The 15,457-nt window shown below is 38.5% G+C and overlaps 1 protein-coding gene across 3 annotated transcripts in view; it reads left to right on the forward strand.

Moving 5' to 3' along the window:
- GYS2 (glycogen synthase 2) overlaps nucleotides 1-15,457 on the forward strand; it is a 56,100-nt gene that overhangs the window by 20,173 nt on the left and 20,470 nt on the right. For all 3 annotated transcript variants that reach the window (XM_064460142.1, XM_009510505.2, XM_064460148.1), the window contains exons 3-5: nucleotides 1,622-1,813; nucleotides 2,648-2,833; nucleotides 13,184-13,328. In XM_064460142.1, coding sequence (XP_064316212.1) covers nucleotides 1,622-1,813; nucleotides 2,648-2,833; nucleotides 13,184-13,328 — 523 coding nt within the window. The remainder of the gene's footprint in view (nucleotides 1-1,621; nucleotides 1,814-2,647; nucleotides 2,834-13,183; nucleotides 13,329-15,457) is intronic.

Raw genomic sequence — 15,457 nt, forward strand, 5'->3', positions numbered from 1 at the left:
GAGGTTCAAACTAAAAGGTCTAATCTAACTGCCATTTCTTATTTCTAATCACCTTTCATAAGAGATTGATCAAGTTTTCCATGTTGCTTCTGTTGCTTACAAAGAGACATCTCTGCAAGCTGTGTAACACTCCTTCATTTGGAAAACTGCTACAGACTTGTGGGGCAGATTAATTGCAATGCCATATATACACACCTTCATGCTGTTCCAGCAATACACTCAATTTAATCAGCCAACTCTGCCAGTCTAACATGTGCATTGTGCTCCTGGAGTATTCATATATAGCAGCAAATCTGTCCCAGGTACGTCAAGTATAGCTTTGATCTCTAATAATGACGCTCTAGTTTCCAGGAGCTGCGTTTATCCTATTAACATTTATGTCTGGATTTTGCTTATGCATCACAATGGATCCCTTTAAACCAGGGAACCTAGGAACTCTTCCAAACTTCTCGGGTCAGGTGTGTTCCTTGCCACAGCCTGACTCCATATTTAGATGAAGTCTGGGTTCATACAAACTCCCTGCTCTTTAACCTCATTTTCCTGAATAAGAAACCTGGTAGCCTGAAATAAGTACATAAGGAGCTGACCCTCCTTCACACACCTGTCTTTGTTACAACCCGTATTTTTTGTGCAAACTGGTCTAGGAGCTTTCACCTAATTTTTTTTCAAGACTTGACCTCTATTCAGCCCACTCTATCATCAGGGGTGGGTTGAACCCCTGAGGTCCCAAAGGTTGGTGAATGAAAAGAGATTTAACAGTGGTATAAAAGATTCCTCCACATGGGGTATAAACTGCATTAGGCTCCCTATAGTTCCTCTTTCTTCCCAGTTAATATGTTTCTGCTGCTACAGCCATTTTGGTGGTAGAATTAATGTGAAATAATTTGACTGTGCAGACTGATACAATATGTAGTGTGGGCCCAGCTCTGTTGTGTTGCTTTATGACAGGTCAGCCTACTCTCCTGGTTAGGCAGGTAGGTTATATCAGTGAGTTCTAAATGCTCTTAGAGATATTTAACTATATTGATGCAGATAACACAGGAAAGCTGTATTTAAGGTTGGTGTGGTTTTAGGTATTATTACACCTTCTGATTGATCCTTCCACTCCACTAAAGGGAATCAGCTGTGCTGCTTGGCCAGAATGAGGAAATGTCGTGGTAGATGCAGGTCCCAAGCACCTGTCCTACAAAATCTATCACCACTAATCTAGCATAAATGGAAAAAGGTTGGTGGCAAATCTCACTGAAAGAAAATAATTTTGGCATAAGAACAAAAATGGCATAAATACTTCAATAAGAACATAAGACCTCATTATTCAACAAAGTATAATCTTCCTAAGGTTTCTTTTTCCTGGAAGAAGTTAACATTGCAATGAAAACCTAAATTGAAAGTCTTAAAACAAAATGTTCCTGAAGACTGTAGTTTCCTTTTACATAAGGAATACATGATCATAGTCCTACATACCCAGGATTTGTAGTTTTCCTTGCAAAATACATGGAGTAATACTAGACCAAATGCAGGAGTAAAATATTTAAGACTTGATGATTAAAAATAGTTATGCTAACTGGCTCTTACATTCACTTTAACATTTTCTGATTATATCCTTGCCTCTTTCCCACAGGTCTTTTTTGGAAGATGGCTGATAGAGGGTAGCCCATATGTCTTACTGTTTGATATAGGATCAGCAGCCTGGAATCTGGACAGGTGGAAAGGTGAATTTTGGGACGTCAGCAACATAGGGATCCCTTTTCATGACCAAGAAGCCAATGATGCTGTGATTTTTGGATCATTAACAGCCTGGTTTTTAAAAGAGGTACAGTTTTTAAATCTAGAGATTTTCAAGCCTCAGCCTTGTCAGCAGGGCAAAAAGCTTTGGGATGTGGTTCCTATTCCCCAGTTTTAAAATTATGATTTTATGAAAGTTGATACCTGTTGTAGATCAAAATTATATTTAAAACTTAAATTCTAAGTGGTCATTTAACTTTTTTTTTTGTGGGGAGTGTGTGTGCGCGCGCACCCTGTGTGAAATCTGCTGTGTCTTTACTGTCACATCCCCCTCTGTTTCTTCTCAACTCCCTTGTTTGTCACTGGATGTTCTTACAGGTAGGGTCTCAAACTCCCTTTTCCTCTCCTATGGTAGTCAAGTTGTCACACCCACAAACTGTCCTTAAAGCCAAGCCATATCTCAGCTATTAGATACTACCTTGCACAGGGAATAGAGGCAAACAGAAGTAATTAATGACAGCACTGTGACTTCACATGTCACTCTACAACAGCCTTCCTGAAGAGAGGAAACTTTGTTAATCTGCAGAATCATCTGTCTGTCATAGGCGCTCATGACTTTCCTATCCAAACAAGCATTTCAACAGCAAAGGACAAGTTAAAGAAGAGTGCCTGTGCTTGCCAGAGGTCCCCAACACTCTAGGAAGGATACTGTTCTGAAGCACTAGTGAGGCACACGTGCTTCTTGGGCTAAGGATTAGGTGTGATGGGAATCAAGACAAGTGACCACTTAGAATGCAGTACTGCTTTGCCATATAAAAGAAAGAAAGCCCACAGAAGAAGGCATGAAAAAAAGAGGTCTCTGATGCTGGGGTGGTGAGTAGGATAATTGTGTTTCATGTATGTTCTTTCTAATTATTTTCAGCTCTCCTGTCAGTTTGACAGCAAGCCCAACATAATTGCCCACTTCCATGAGTGGCAGGCAGGAGTGGGTTTAATACTGTCTCGATCTCAGAAACTTCCCGTTGCCACAATTTTTACTACCCATGCAACTCTGCTTGGGAGATACCTGTGTGCAGCCAGTATAGATTTTTACAACAATCTTGACCAGGTAAGACACATTTTTCTCATTCCTTCTTTTTCCAGCTAATCAGCTCCTGGCTCCTTTCCTGTTTACTGCACTACACCATGTATTGTATTTTCTGTCTTGTGTGACCAGTTATGATTGACCCACAGCCGAGTGTTAGGTTGTCAGTTCCAAAGCACAAGAAATGGTATTTGTAAGATCATGGGGTGTCTAGGCATAAGCACCTTTGTCTGTGTCATCTGACAGGTCCTAAAGCTCAGTAGAGCCTAGAATACTTGCAGTACCTTCAGAGAACTTTGATTTACCAGATTTGTACTACAAAGTACTGAAACTCGTTCAGCCTCCAGTCAAGTCAGTGCCTTAGTCCAGTCCACTGATATATGGAGTAATATAGTAGCAGTACAGGATTGCCAACAGTTTCTTAACCTTCTTTTCAATGGCTTGGGACGTTTTCAAAAGCAAGAGGAGAGTTACAGGCCCAGACATCGCTGCAAGTGAAGTGTCATTGATAATCTTCCCCTTTGTGTTCAGGAAAGGCAATCAACTCAAGCAATGCATACTATGGTTTGGGAGTTACTGTTAGCAGTGTCAGTAACTAGTGAATGTAAAACCTATTCAACTGCAGTCGTTATCTGACACTTCAGGTGCAGCTTCACAGCACTCTTAATGAAAAGCAGTAGAAAAAACAGCCAGTAGCCCTCCTCTTGCTGAAATTCCATGGAATAGCATTAAATATTTTGGGTCTGAGTTCCCCTCCCACCCCCAGTCAACTTCTTAATTCTTACAAGTCATAAGAAGTCCTTCTACTTTCAAACTTTTCAGGTTAGGCTTAATGGGAAACTGGCAAATATAGGAAGTATTTTCTGAGTTCAAAAGACCCACATCTCTTTCTTGGGATTTTTGCAAACTGTCTAGTGGTTTTTGTTTTCACTGTTCTCTTTCTACTCCAAGCACAACACAAACCAATATTTCAAGGACCCCGATGTCTTTAGCACTGCCTTCAGCAGAGGTATATTACATGATGTGGGATTTCTAATATGGCTACAGACAAACTGAGTTCACGACATTTTTGCATTCCAGCTTTTATTGAGGGTAGAGGTAGTTACAGGTCTAGAACAAGTGCCTTATTCACTGTCCATGAATTTCCTTGGCTAAAATCAGTGAATAAATTTATTCAGTTGGCAATTTTCAGTTGGTTGTTTGTTGCACAGTGTGTCAAGCTTCAGTGTCTTCCAAAGGCAAGGCCCAAGCAGTAGTGTGCTACTGGCCTTGTTCAGAAGCACAGAATAGATTGCCATTCCCTTGTACTCCAAGGAAACAGTCATTCACCCTACTCCTCTTTTTTTTTCTTTTTCTTTCCCACCAAAGGCAACTACTGAATCCACTGAACACACTAAGAATAAAAGACTGTCTCTACTAATTTACTCAAATGAATAAAGGTTGCAGCATGATATTGATCAGGGGGAATTCTCTCTGCCCAATTTGAGATAACTAACATAGGTGGTTACCCCTCCTAGGCTCCCTATATATCTGTGGAGTTACACTGGCCTCTTCAGTCAGTGCAAAGCGAACATCCTCAAATTGCCATCTGAAAGATCCATCACCTAGGAAAACTAGTCTACTAGTCTACTAAATTAGATACAGTTGTTAGGTGCATTAATGAGGCAGCACAAATAACCCAGTCATGCTGTCAGACCAAACTTTCAGGAGTCTAGACATTCTTACTCCCTCATATTCTCCTTATGTGTATATATGCAAAATCTAGCTTTAAAGTCACATTACATTATTTTTCTCTGGACAGAGCTAGATTGAAAGAACTAAAGCCATGCAGTTTCAGGTTTAACACTTGAGAAAGTAGGGACTTTTCAGCAGTAACTATTCGTTCACCCTTGCATTCTTACATGTAATTTGTTAGTAAGGAAGCCATAGTAAAAAAGAAAAAAGGGGGGGGGGGAACATTTAAAGTGAGAAATTAGAGTTAAAGAAAAGAGAATGCTGATTGTTTTACAAATTGATGCTAAAAGTACTATGTCAGAGCCTTGCTGTCTCTTTGTAAAGGAAATTCTAAAGAAATTTTTGTTTTGTATTCTGATTAATTTGGTGAGCTACCAGTATTGTAGCAAAATAGTCTGCTTTTCTCAAAGGCAAATTTTTTTTTCCCTTCATGATAACTTTGGGGGCCTCACCCTTGTCTATGTACTCAAAAAGTAATTATCTTAAATCTGAGCAGATTTACAGCTTTTCATGTATTTATAATCTAGTCACAGCATTAGTATCATTTTTACTGTTCACATGTGACATGGCCAACTTATGTGATATGGTACTGTCCATCCTTCTGCAATGCTTCACAAATTCCATTAGTAACTTTCAGCTATGTGATAAATACAAATATTCCTATTCAGACTTTATTCTAAGAATATATGGAATGAAACATATGTATCAGTTTAAAGTATTATTGTAAACCACTGTAAATCATATTTAAGGGAGGAAACTCATGGATTTCTAGACCTTAATGCTTTATGCCCTCTGTGAAGAGATTGACATTTAAAGGTACAAACAGAGGAAATTATGCCAAGATATTATACTACTGTTTAATATGCTTGTAGGGTGCTAAAGCTTTTCCTGACAAAGTTAACTTTTAGTAAGAGATCATATATCTTCATGAGGGCTCCTTTGGCTGTAAAAAGGTCAACCTGGCCCAAAAGTCAGTTGAGAAACATGAGAGGTTGATCTAGAGTACAGTAATTAAACAATACAGATAGCTAAGTCTTCAGAGGCTATTCTTGTTGCTGTCTTCTAGTAATAAACTATGAAGGTCAACCAAGCAATTTGTCCAGTGAAGAAGATTCTCCAGGGCTTCCTAACATTTAATTTTTGGATGAGGCAATATATTTTTAGGGCGTGTCATCCCCTCCCACCCCAAAGTAGAATAGCTGGTTTTCCTGTTTCGGTGCTATTTTATCATTTTCTTCCTTTAAAGCATAGTAGTATTTGACTTGAAGTTCTCACTTTTGATCAGAATTTCACAGCTAGAACACAATTTCCACCAGCTTTAAGTGCAGCAGCTGAGATGGGCGGAAAAGATGCAACTGTATTATGCGCCATACCAGATACCACAGGAAAAATGGTTGCAGTGCAAAAGGAATGGGTATGGCTTGACTGTGCCTAGAGACAACCAGGCATGCACAGTTCCTACAGAGGAAAGAGGAAACCTCATGTTCCCTTTTCTCATCCTCAACACAGTCCACAGAAAGCTGGCTTAGAACGCCTGCTAGAGAGAGCTCTACTCAGCCCTCCAAGGCCAAGTGCTTTTCTGCAATGTGGAAGGATTTAACAGTGGGATTCACAGGGAAAACCATTACAAGATTGACTAATAAAAGATATTTACCTGGCATCTTCACAGTCCTTTCTCTCTTTCCTTTCAGTGTTCTGGGTGTGTGTGACCAGTGTGTTGTTCCTCACTGTAATATTTCCTGTTAGCCCTGACATTGTAACACACCCTGTCCTCCACTGTCCATCAGCCCTGCCTGCTCTGAGGATGCACACACATGCACACATGTGCACATGCCCACACAGTGCAGCACTTTTCCACTTCAGTGTTAAACCACCCCTGTAGATAAGCACGACCAGAAGACACCAGATGAGTTGAATTATGTCTTTTAAAAATATGAAGGATTACTGAGATTTTCTTTCTTTCTCTGGATTCCACAGTGGAAAATACCACTTTAATTCACCTTCCTAGGAAAGTTCAATATGTGCCAACTGGCACAAGTGTAGAAGTTACAAATGAATTCTCTGAAGTAAGCCAATGAGGTCAGTAACTTTACACCAGAGCAGACTTTGGCCCAAGTCCCAGCCTGATTGGAGTGAACATCAATATCAATGATCAGGCAAAGGGCTGTGCAGTGCAGTGTAGCTGGCATTTTCTCTGGCACTTCCATGAACAAACAGCTCAAGTGGCCAGCTCCTGTCAGGTGATAAAACTGGAAGGGAAGGTTCCATGTAGTCTTCTGATGGCCTCCAGAAACACTGGACCTGTGAAAAATTGACCTCTAGACTTACTAGTCTTTTGGGGAAAAGTTAAGAATGACTTAGTGAAGGGTTGCCATGCTGTGATGTATGATTCTTTATGGATTCCCTATATCACACAGAGGCCTGAATGGTAGGCTACCAAAGCTCTTTGTTTCATGAGCTGAGGGCATATGTCAGTCTGTGAGCTGTAAGAGGACATTTTCTGGGGGGCTGAAAACCTAGTCAACGTAGTAGATTAGAGTTGCAGATTGCTGGAAGATAAGAGGGTGCACTATGGGTGTAAGACTGTAATGTTGTCTGACTCCTGACGTCTTCCCAAGCTGTCTGTTCTTTGCCTCAATCAGACATAAGATCTCTGTTCTTATACAGCATTACTGTATGAGATTATACAATTCTTATATTCCTACAGTCTTAACTCAGTTCATCTGAACTGGGAGAAATTTAGCTGCCCCTGCTCCAGTGGAAACCTGGGTGTTAAACCCTTAACAGTGTGCACAGAAGCATAATGAACACCAGAAGTAATACTGTGAAGTCCTCAGCAGCATGTTAGAAACAACAGATGGGCTATGTCTGAGCTAAGAAACCCTCAGGCAATAACCATATAACAGCTATTCAGTGTAGGTTTTAGTTCCTAGATTCACATTTAAATCCCTCTGATTCTGGAGGAAGGAAAGGAGGGAAAACAAGAACAAAAAGAAGGTGACTTGCACAGTAACTGGTAGCGTGTGATATTTTTATTTACTTTAAGCATCTGAAGAACCCTGCATAAACAGCTGGGTCAGGGACTGCTAACCCTACCTAAAGGTTACTGGTTTGAACTCTTCCAAAGTCAACACTTTCTAATTTCAATAACAAGCAGGGTATGTTATGAGCTTAATTCCAGAGATATTATCATAGATTTAACTATGCTTAAGAAGTTTTGTAGATCTACATAGTCAACTAGCAATACATTTTTCCATTTGTCCCTGTGTCCAGTGTAGTTTTTACCCTGGTGAAAGTAAGGCTATGTTTGTTGCCAAGATAAACTCAACCAAACTAGCTAATCCAGAAAGTAGGAAGTTCTGTGGAAAAAGTTCTGAGCCTGTGGAACCTTTTACTCTTCAGGAGGAACTGACTTCTCAGCTGAAGATCGAGAATCTTAATCTTTTATCACTTTCCCCATTGTTTAAGGGGACTGGTTTATTTAGGGGTTTGGGTTTGGTGGTTTTTTTTGGTTGCTTGGTTGGTTGGTTGGGGTTTTTTTTTTGTCTCATTTCACCCCTCTAAGGTTTTAAATAGACCAACACCTTTCATAAATTGACTGATAGACACTGATGATCCAGGCTAGTTCATAGGTGAATAGACAGTTGTGTCAGGAACAGTCTTTTTGGCAAATGATCTAACCTGGAATTTCATCTGGGAGGTGACCATCTGAGATGGTTTTGTGGACCGCTGCCCTGGCATAGTGGAGAAGTTTGTAGGCTTCAGCCTCTGATGCTTCTTACTGAAAAATCACCTTGAGTTACAATGGAGAAAGTGCTCTAAGAAGAATAACGAAAATTAGTCGTATTCTTTGTTGCCTTTTTCCTTATATAAGGTTGTGTCCTGCCAATGTTTAACACTTTTATTTAGACCTAGCAGCATTTTACATTCAGCTTATACAAGTGCAGCTGAACCTGGTTTGCAAAGTGGTGGTGAATTCTATCCCAAGAGGTCTAAAAGGAAAAGTACTAAAATTCCCAACGAAAATGAATCATCAAGAGCTCTTATGCTGACACTATAGGAGCACAAGCTCCCATTGCACTTAGTACAGTACTGTTACGGCTGTGGCTGAGCTCACTGTTATGCAAAGCTGATCCGCTTTGTTAGTAGAGCAGCTAATGGAAATCTGACTTAAGCCAGGAAGTGTAAATTTTATTCTTTTTTAGCATGGCAGAGCTATACCAGAATGAAAGTTCTATTTGCATAAGATAACAATGAATGGGAGTTAAATTTAACTGGATTTTAAAATTAGTAATTATTACATAATTCAGACAATGGCAGCCAGTGAGATTATGCTAGAAATGAAGATCTTTCCATTCTACCTTTTCATAGATAAGGAATTTGAAGGTCAGACCTATCTCTGACTGTTCATGATTCCACTGTAGAATCACCTTGTGAACTTGAGTGTGCCACCAATTTTAAAGCCTAGAAGAGATAATTTCATTCTCTGCCTAAAATTCTCTGCTAAAAATTAGTGCATCAAACCTATACCTTTTATTTGAGATACAAACTACTTACAAAAACCTTACTTACTCTTGAGGTAAGGTTCAAGTGGTGGGGGGAATCTATATTATTTATGCAAATGTGTCATAAAGTTATTGGCTGTCAAAACAGCATGTTTTCATTCCAGTTTGAATTTGCCTTGGTTTAACTTCCATTGGTTTCATCATACTTTTTTTGTTTTGTTTTATGAAAGCATCTAAAGATTATATGCTGTCTGTGACAAATTATTTATCTGTCTTCCAGAGAAGTATTTACATAGCCAGTATAGTCTTTCCTCCTTTTCCACTCTCAAATCATTCTTTTTGTGCTTTTGTAAATGCTTTGCAATTTGTCTTTATAATTTTGAAGCAGGCATGCCTGATTTGGGTTTTTTACTTCAGTGACTGTTCGCTGTTTCCAAGAGAAACAAAACACTAGTATCCTGTAACTGCTTGATATTCTCTTCTTTTTGCATTCAAAGATAGTCTTAGCTGTCTTAACCAGAATGTCATGCTGGGAGGTTCAGTAGGTTACTGTGCCCCCTAACATGCTAAATTTTAAGACACGAATGAAATATTATGCTCATCACATGGATCCAGAGAAAAGACAGAAATGAGCTGAAATTTTTCCTCAGAATTGCATCACAGCAAATGCAAGTTTTACTTCAAAACGTTATGTCTGTGGAAACTCTTACTGTTTTGCTTTGAAATTACAGTGGCCTTATAAAGGAGGTGTTTTTCCCCCCTAATCCTTGCCATCATGTAAATTCTAATAATCTGTTTGGTTTCTAACAGTCACTGTAGGAGAACATCCTCACTGGGAGCAGTGGAATATTTACAGGGAAGTGGATATTGAAGTTGTTAGTCTTTAAAAATCACTGGGGGATAAAATGGTGGGATTTGATGATCATAAGGGTCTTTTCTAACCTAAATGATTCTATAAAAAATTAATCTGACTTCGATCTGATTTTCTCTTGATGCAGATTTTGTGTGGCTTTGCTAGTGTTCCCTTTTGATGATAAAAGCAAACAAACAAAAGTGAGCATGACACAGTTCACAGATATTTTGCCTTGCCCTCGCTGAATGTGAGTGCTGTGAAGCATAGTTCACAGGTGCCTGAGCAAGGGCAGACAAGCTTTCAGACAGCAGAGCTGGTTGCCGAGCAGAAACATTGATTTGGGAGCAGAAGCAAACTAGCTGCGCTGGGGTTCTGCTTCATTTTGGCATATTGGCTCGGTACAGCGCTGTGCCCCATGTTGCCTCTAATTCTGGAGCAAGTACTGTCACAGCAAGCTCAGCTGTCTTTGTACAGTACTGTGTGGATTAAATTTGTCTCCTGCACTGTCTCATCAATTAAGTTCCATTTAACCTGCCCTTCAACTTGTCTAAGGCTTATTTTTTGAAGTCACTTGTCTAGCCTGCTCAGAGGTGCACAATGAGGTGTCTTACTCCACACTATAAGTCAGGTCAAAGGTCAAGATCTTGCTTTACTGATCGGTGGAGGAAACTGCTGGAGAGTGAGAGTAAATGAAATGTGAGGACTTCATGACCTCAGTTTATACTTGCTATAGACATGGAATTGTGTACCTTCAAAAAAGCATGCCAAAAGTCATGTAAGCATGTGCACAATAAAATCTTTCCCGTTTCCAGAAGATGAAAAAAATGAACAGCAATGAAGAAACAAATATCAATATTGTATGTGTTAAATGCTTTCATGCAATCAAAGAAATAAAAAGTAGCAAGAAATAATCCATTGTGCTTTGAACAATCCTTTTATGAACCTTTCTCCCAGTAGTGCTGGAGGGAGCCTTTATCTACAGTTAGTGAATATGTCCCAAATTTAGTTTTTAATTACATTTTGTAAAGAATCCAGTCTTGGTGAGAAAGGAAAAAGAGAACAAGAGCCTTTTAAAGGTTGTCCAGCTATGTGTTTTCTAGCAATTTTAAAATTATTTTTAATAAATTTCAAACATATTTGAAAAAACTTGCATAGTTTTGACTGTGCAGTGGTACCCCATCCCATTTTTGTGTCTGCCCACCATGCTAAAGAACTGTTCCATTTTGCATCTTTGGTACACAGAATGGTTGAACATTCATAATGATTTTCTCTTTTGTTTATTGTTCAATATGCAGCTTCTTACCTTATTTATGACATGTAATTAAGATTTCTGCTCTGAAGAATATATCTGTGATGTTCTTAAGAGCCCTTTGCAGCATTCATCAGTGGTATATGAATAGTCCAGAAATATTAATTAATTAGTTTACTCCAGCCATATGTGGGGAAGTGACTACTTCATCCAAATTTTTTTAGGGAAAAAAACTGGAGTTAGCAGTACCAAGTACTTTATAACCTCAGAGCATAGGTCCAGTGGATTTCAGATGTAGACATGAATGCTCAACACTTCAACAAATCAGACTGAAAGACATCAAGGTAGTCTCCCAGAAAAGGAAGAACACACAGTTAAGGACTGCTTATGAAAGATTTGGTTTAGGGTAAGCAAAGCATCATGCTAGAGACCTGTGGCACTCTCGGGAATCAAATTAATTCACCTTCATTTTTCTCTTCCTCTACCCTCCTGCCCTGTGCTTTTTCTACCATTCAACTTCTGTGACACATGAGATGTGTGTTCTAGAGAAAAGATCTTCTTTTGTGACATGGTTGTATTTCATGCACCATGTTCTCCTGGGGAATGCAGAAAATATGATATATGATGATAAAACTGAAAAAATGGTATCATAATGTGTAGTATATTATGTGGTAAAGCATATTTCCTAGCTTTTCTAAAAATCTCTTTGGCAAGCTTAGGAACTCTTGGCATACAGGATCATCAATACCAAAAGAAAGCATCTAGTTTCTCTAGAACTTTTCAGCTGAGATTTTTCAAGACTTTTTTTGGTCACATTAAGGTGGCATTTTCAACTAATATAGTGGAAGCCACTTTTCTGCCAGCAGTGTAGCACCACTGCAAAGTTAGAGTACTCACTGGATAAAAGCAGTTTTCATTAGCAAAACAGTTGTAAGATATCTACATCTATACCTATCTAAGTTAAAATAAAAAGAAAATGTTTGCTTAAATCTTGTTCCCTGAAATGGTTCACATTTGCTGAAATTTATTAAAATATGTTCTATATTGATCTTAAGGGTGTATTCAGCATGAAAATCACGGTCTAAATAGCTTTACTTCTGGCTAAGTTCTAAAGCACTAAAAGCAACTAGCCATGGCAAAGGTCAGATAGTACTAACTATAGAAAGTGCTGTCTGACCAGCTTATAATAATGGTTAAATCTATTATGGTCAATGAAGTTACAGAGTCAAATGCAATCAAAATCAGACTGTGCACCTAGCATTAGGCAGTGATAGTGACAGAGCTCATTGAGAATCGTCACTCTCCATGTAACTCTCTCAGTCTATTTGGTGCCCATGCTGTTGACCTTAGGAGGTCAACACTTCTGTTCCCAGAAGTGAAACATCATGTAAGACTAAGAGGATTGTAATTTAATTGTAATCATTGACACATAGCATTATGCTTTTTTAGGCTATGTAGCTGTACGCTTCTACGGGAGAACTTATCTCATTTTATCTCATTTTATATTTTCTTTGTTCCCTCAGGATTTGTGACTGAGTTCTTACATCCTACCTCTCCACCACAACTCCATTTGTCTCTTGCCTATCCATATTTCCAACCATTCCACCCCGTCCCCAAGTCCTCTCTTCATCCTCATTCCTTTTTCCTTTTCTCCCTTATACCTTCAGTTACCAGCAACTTCTCTGGTCTCCCATTTTTCCAACAAGCCCAGGTAATGTAGCATGACGGATTGCCACCCAAGAGACCAAGTAGCATATATCCTTACCTTTCATGGGATCATTGATCTAGGTCTCCCTCCATTGAGAGCTGCCATTTTTTCATGAACATGCAGGAACTGAGACCTCTCTTGCTCCTTCAAACTCTTTGAAGTTCAAAAATGGTTCAAAAAACCCAGAAAAATAAACCAACAACATAATCACATGATTCTTATTCCCTGGGGAAATCAAGTTTAACACAAGAGAGCATCTTTGTGGTAATAAGTCTAATGAGCGTATCACACAGGTGTCTTTTTTGTTTGTTTTATTGTTTAACAGTTTGACATTGACAAGGAAGCAGGAGAGAGACAGATTTACCATCGGTACTGTATGGAACGGGCATCTGTACATTGTGCCCATGTGTTCACCACAGTCTCACAGATAACAGCTATAGAAGCAGAACATATGCTTAAAAGAAATCCTGGTAAGACCTGAATTGTGTTGTTCTTGTATTTCCTCTGACTACCTAAATTTCCTCAGACTGACAGAAAATAATAGAGGCAAGTATACAAACATGAGGAGCAATAAGACTTGCATACATATGTCTGGCTACACTACAGGGAATAACCAATTTTCGAAAGAAAAGTGCAGATAATATCCCTTGAAACACATTCTAGTAGCATATGTAATCTAAAGAAATCTATTTCAGCATCATTTAATAACTGCTTTCAGTACCATATCAGGAGAGCATTAGTTTAACTCCATGGATGTTAGGCTTTCTCTGCAACGACATCTAAGCCTCAGGAGTTTTGTCTCTAGAAGGGTTTCCAGTGATGTTAATATGCTCAGATCAGCTGATGAAATCAGAAGCTGGAACCTTTGCAGTACATTTCAGCAGCTTTTACAGCGTGAGGTTTGTTGCTTTGCTAGAGATGAGTAATATATTATTTTAGAAAAGTAGCAAAGTTTCATATGCAAAACAGAATGTTAGGTGAGTTTTGCTTTCCAGTGCTAATGCTGTTTTTCTTTACTTAATATGGAAAGAGATGAGAACAAACCAAGTCAATAAAGTTAATTACGCTGTATCTCTCACAGCTAGAAGTAGCAATATGGTGGTGGCGGCCGTCATGGACTTGGGACCTAAACATGATAAGTTTCATAGACACATGTAATATTTTCTACTACACCAGCCAGTACAATGTGAAAAAAATAGTTGAGATATGTGCCCAATAGTTTGTCCGATTTTTCCCCTTTGTATTAATCTAATAAAATATGGAGTTTACCAACAAACGTGTTCCTGTTCTATGCATGGAGTTTGAATAAGGTCATGATCCCAGTTTGATGTGTCATTAAAGTTCTTTTTAAATCAACACAGTGCTTTATAAGGACAAGCCACAATACTCCATCTGCAGGTAAGCATCATGGGGGAAAACCGTAAAACAATTTTAAAACTATTTAGCAGGTGTATTCACATCTTAGTTGGTTAAGTATAGCAGTGCTCAAATGAGTTTGGGGTTTTTTGGGTTGCTTATTCTTTATAGACCTATTTTTAAGTGAATTGCAGTGCTAATTATAGTTCGGGACCATTATCCCCGTTAACTTCAATGCTTCAAGCCACATCATAATTCACGCATCAGGATAAAACAGAAGTTGTCCATTGGATGCTTTGCCTCATTCCTGACTAGCTGTCAATAGGATGATGAACTTAGAACATTTTTCCTTTTTATTTTAAATGTGACAGATATGTCTTAAAAGTAATTTAAGTGTTTAGTCATCTAATCCGGGATATCTCTGAAAGGCCTTGGTTTTTACCAAGTGCAGAGGGAGCAGTTGACATCTGAAAATCAGACTTTTGAAGCTGTTTTAAATTGACATGAGGCTTCTCCCCTCAACAGCTACTCTTGAAAATCATAGTTTATGTTTTGGGATTTTAGGATACTGAAATGAGTCTGAATCCAGTTTAATTTGGGAGAGAAAATCTGCAGACTGCTCACAGATAGAACATCAGTTGACGCTTAAGAGAATTCCATGCAGAGATATTCACAGGCCTGAGGGTTTTTTTTGATTATTCTTGCAACTTTGAAGAAACCGAGTAAATATATTTAATGGTTGGGTTAAAAAATTGTTGAAACATATCATGCTTCATGTTGACAGCTAGAAAAAAATTGAATAGGAATTGGTAGTCCACATCCTAAGAGAAATTATAAGTGGAAAATATGTTCCGATGGGAATAAGTATTTTAATAGTTTCTTTGAATCTTAGGCCACAAATAAACTCTGTAAGAGTGTATTCTTATACATTTATTCGCTCTGAAGTTGTGAAATCAACATAGATGTTGGCTGTTCAGAAAGGTCAGCAGTCCTTCAGTAGATCATTAAGCTTGAATTCTGCAAAGGAATGTGAATACTGAAAGAATTTGTACACTTCTCAATCCACTTTAAAACAAACTTTTAAAAGGGAGATGTAGAATTGACACAATTAACTTTTGTTTGCATTTGAATTTATTGAGATGTAAACTTCATAACAAAGTCGTAACTAAAAATAACTGAGGTAATGTGGTAAGTAGAGGAGTCTCTGCTACTTCTCATTAACATTAAACTTTGATTATAATTT

The sequence above is a fragment of the Phalacrocorax carbo genome, chromosome 1, assembly GCF_963921805.1.
Source record: "Phalacrocorax carbo chromosome 1, bPhaCar2.1, whole genome shotgun sequence".
NCBI lineage: Eukaryota > Metazoa > Chordata > Aves > Suliformes > Phalacrocoracidae > Phalacrocorax > Phalacrocorax carbo.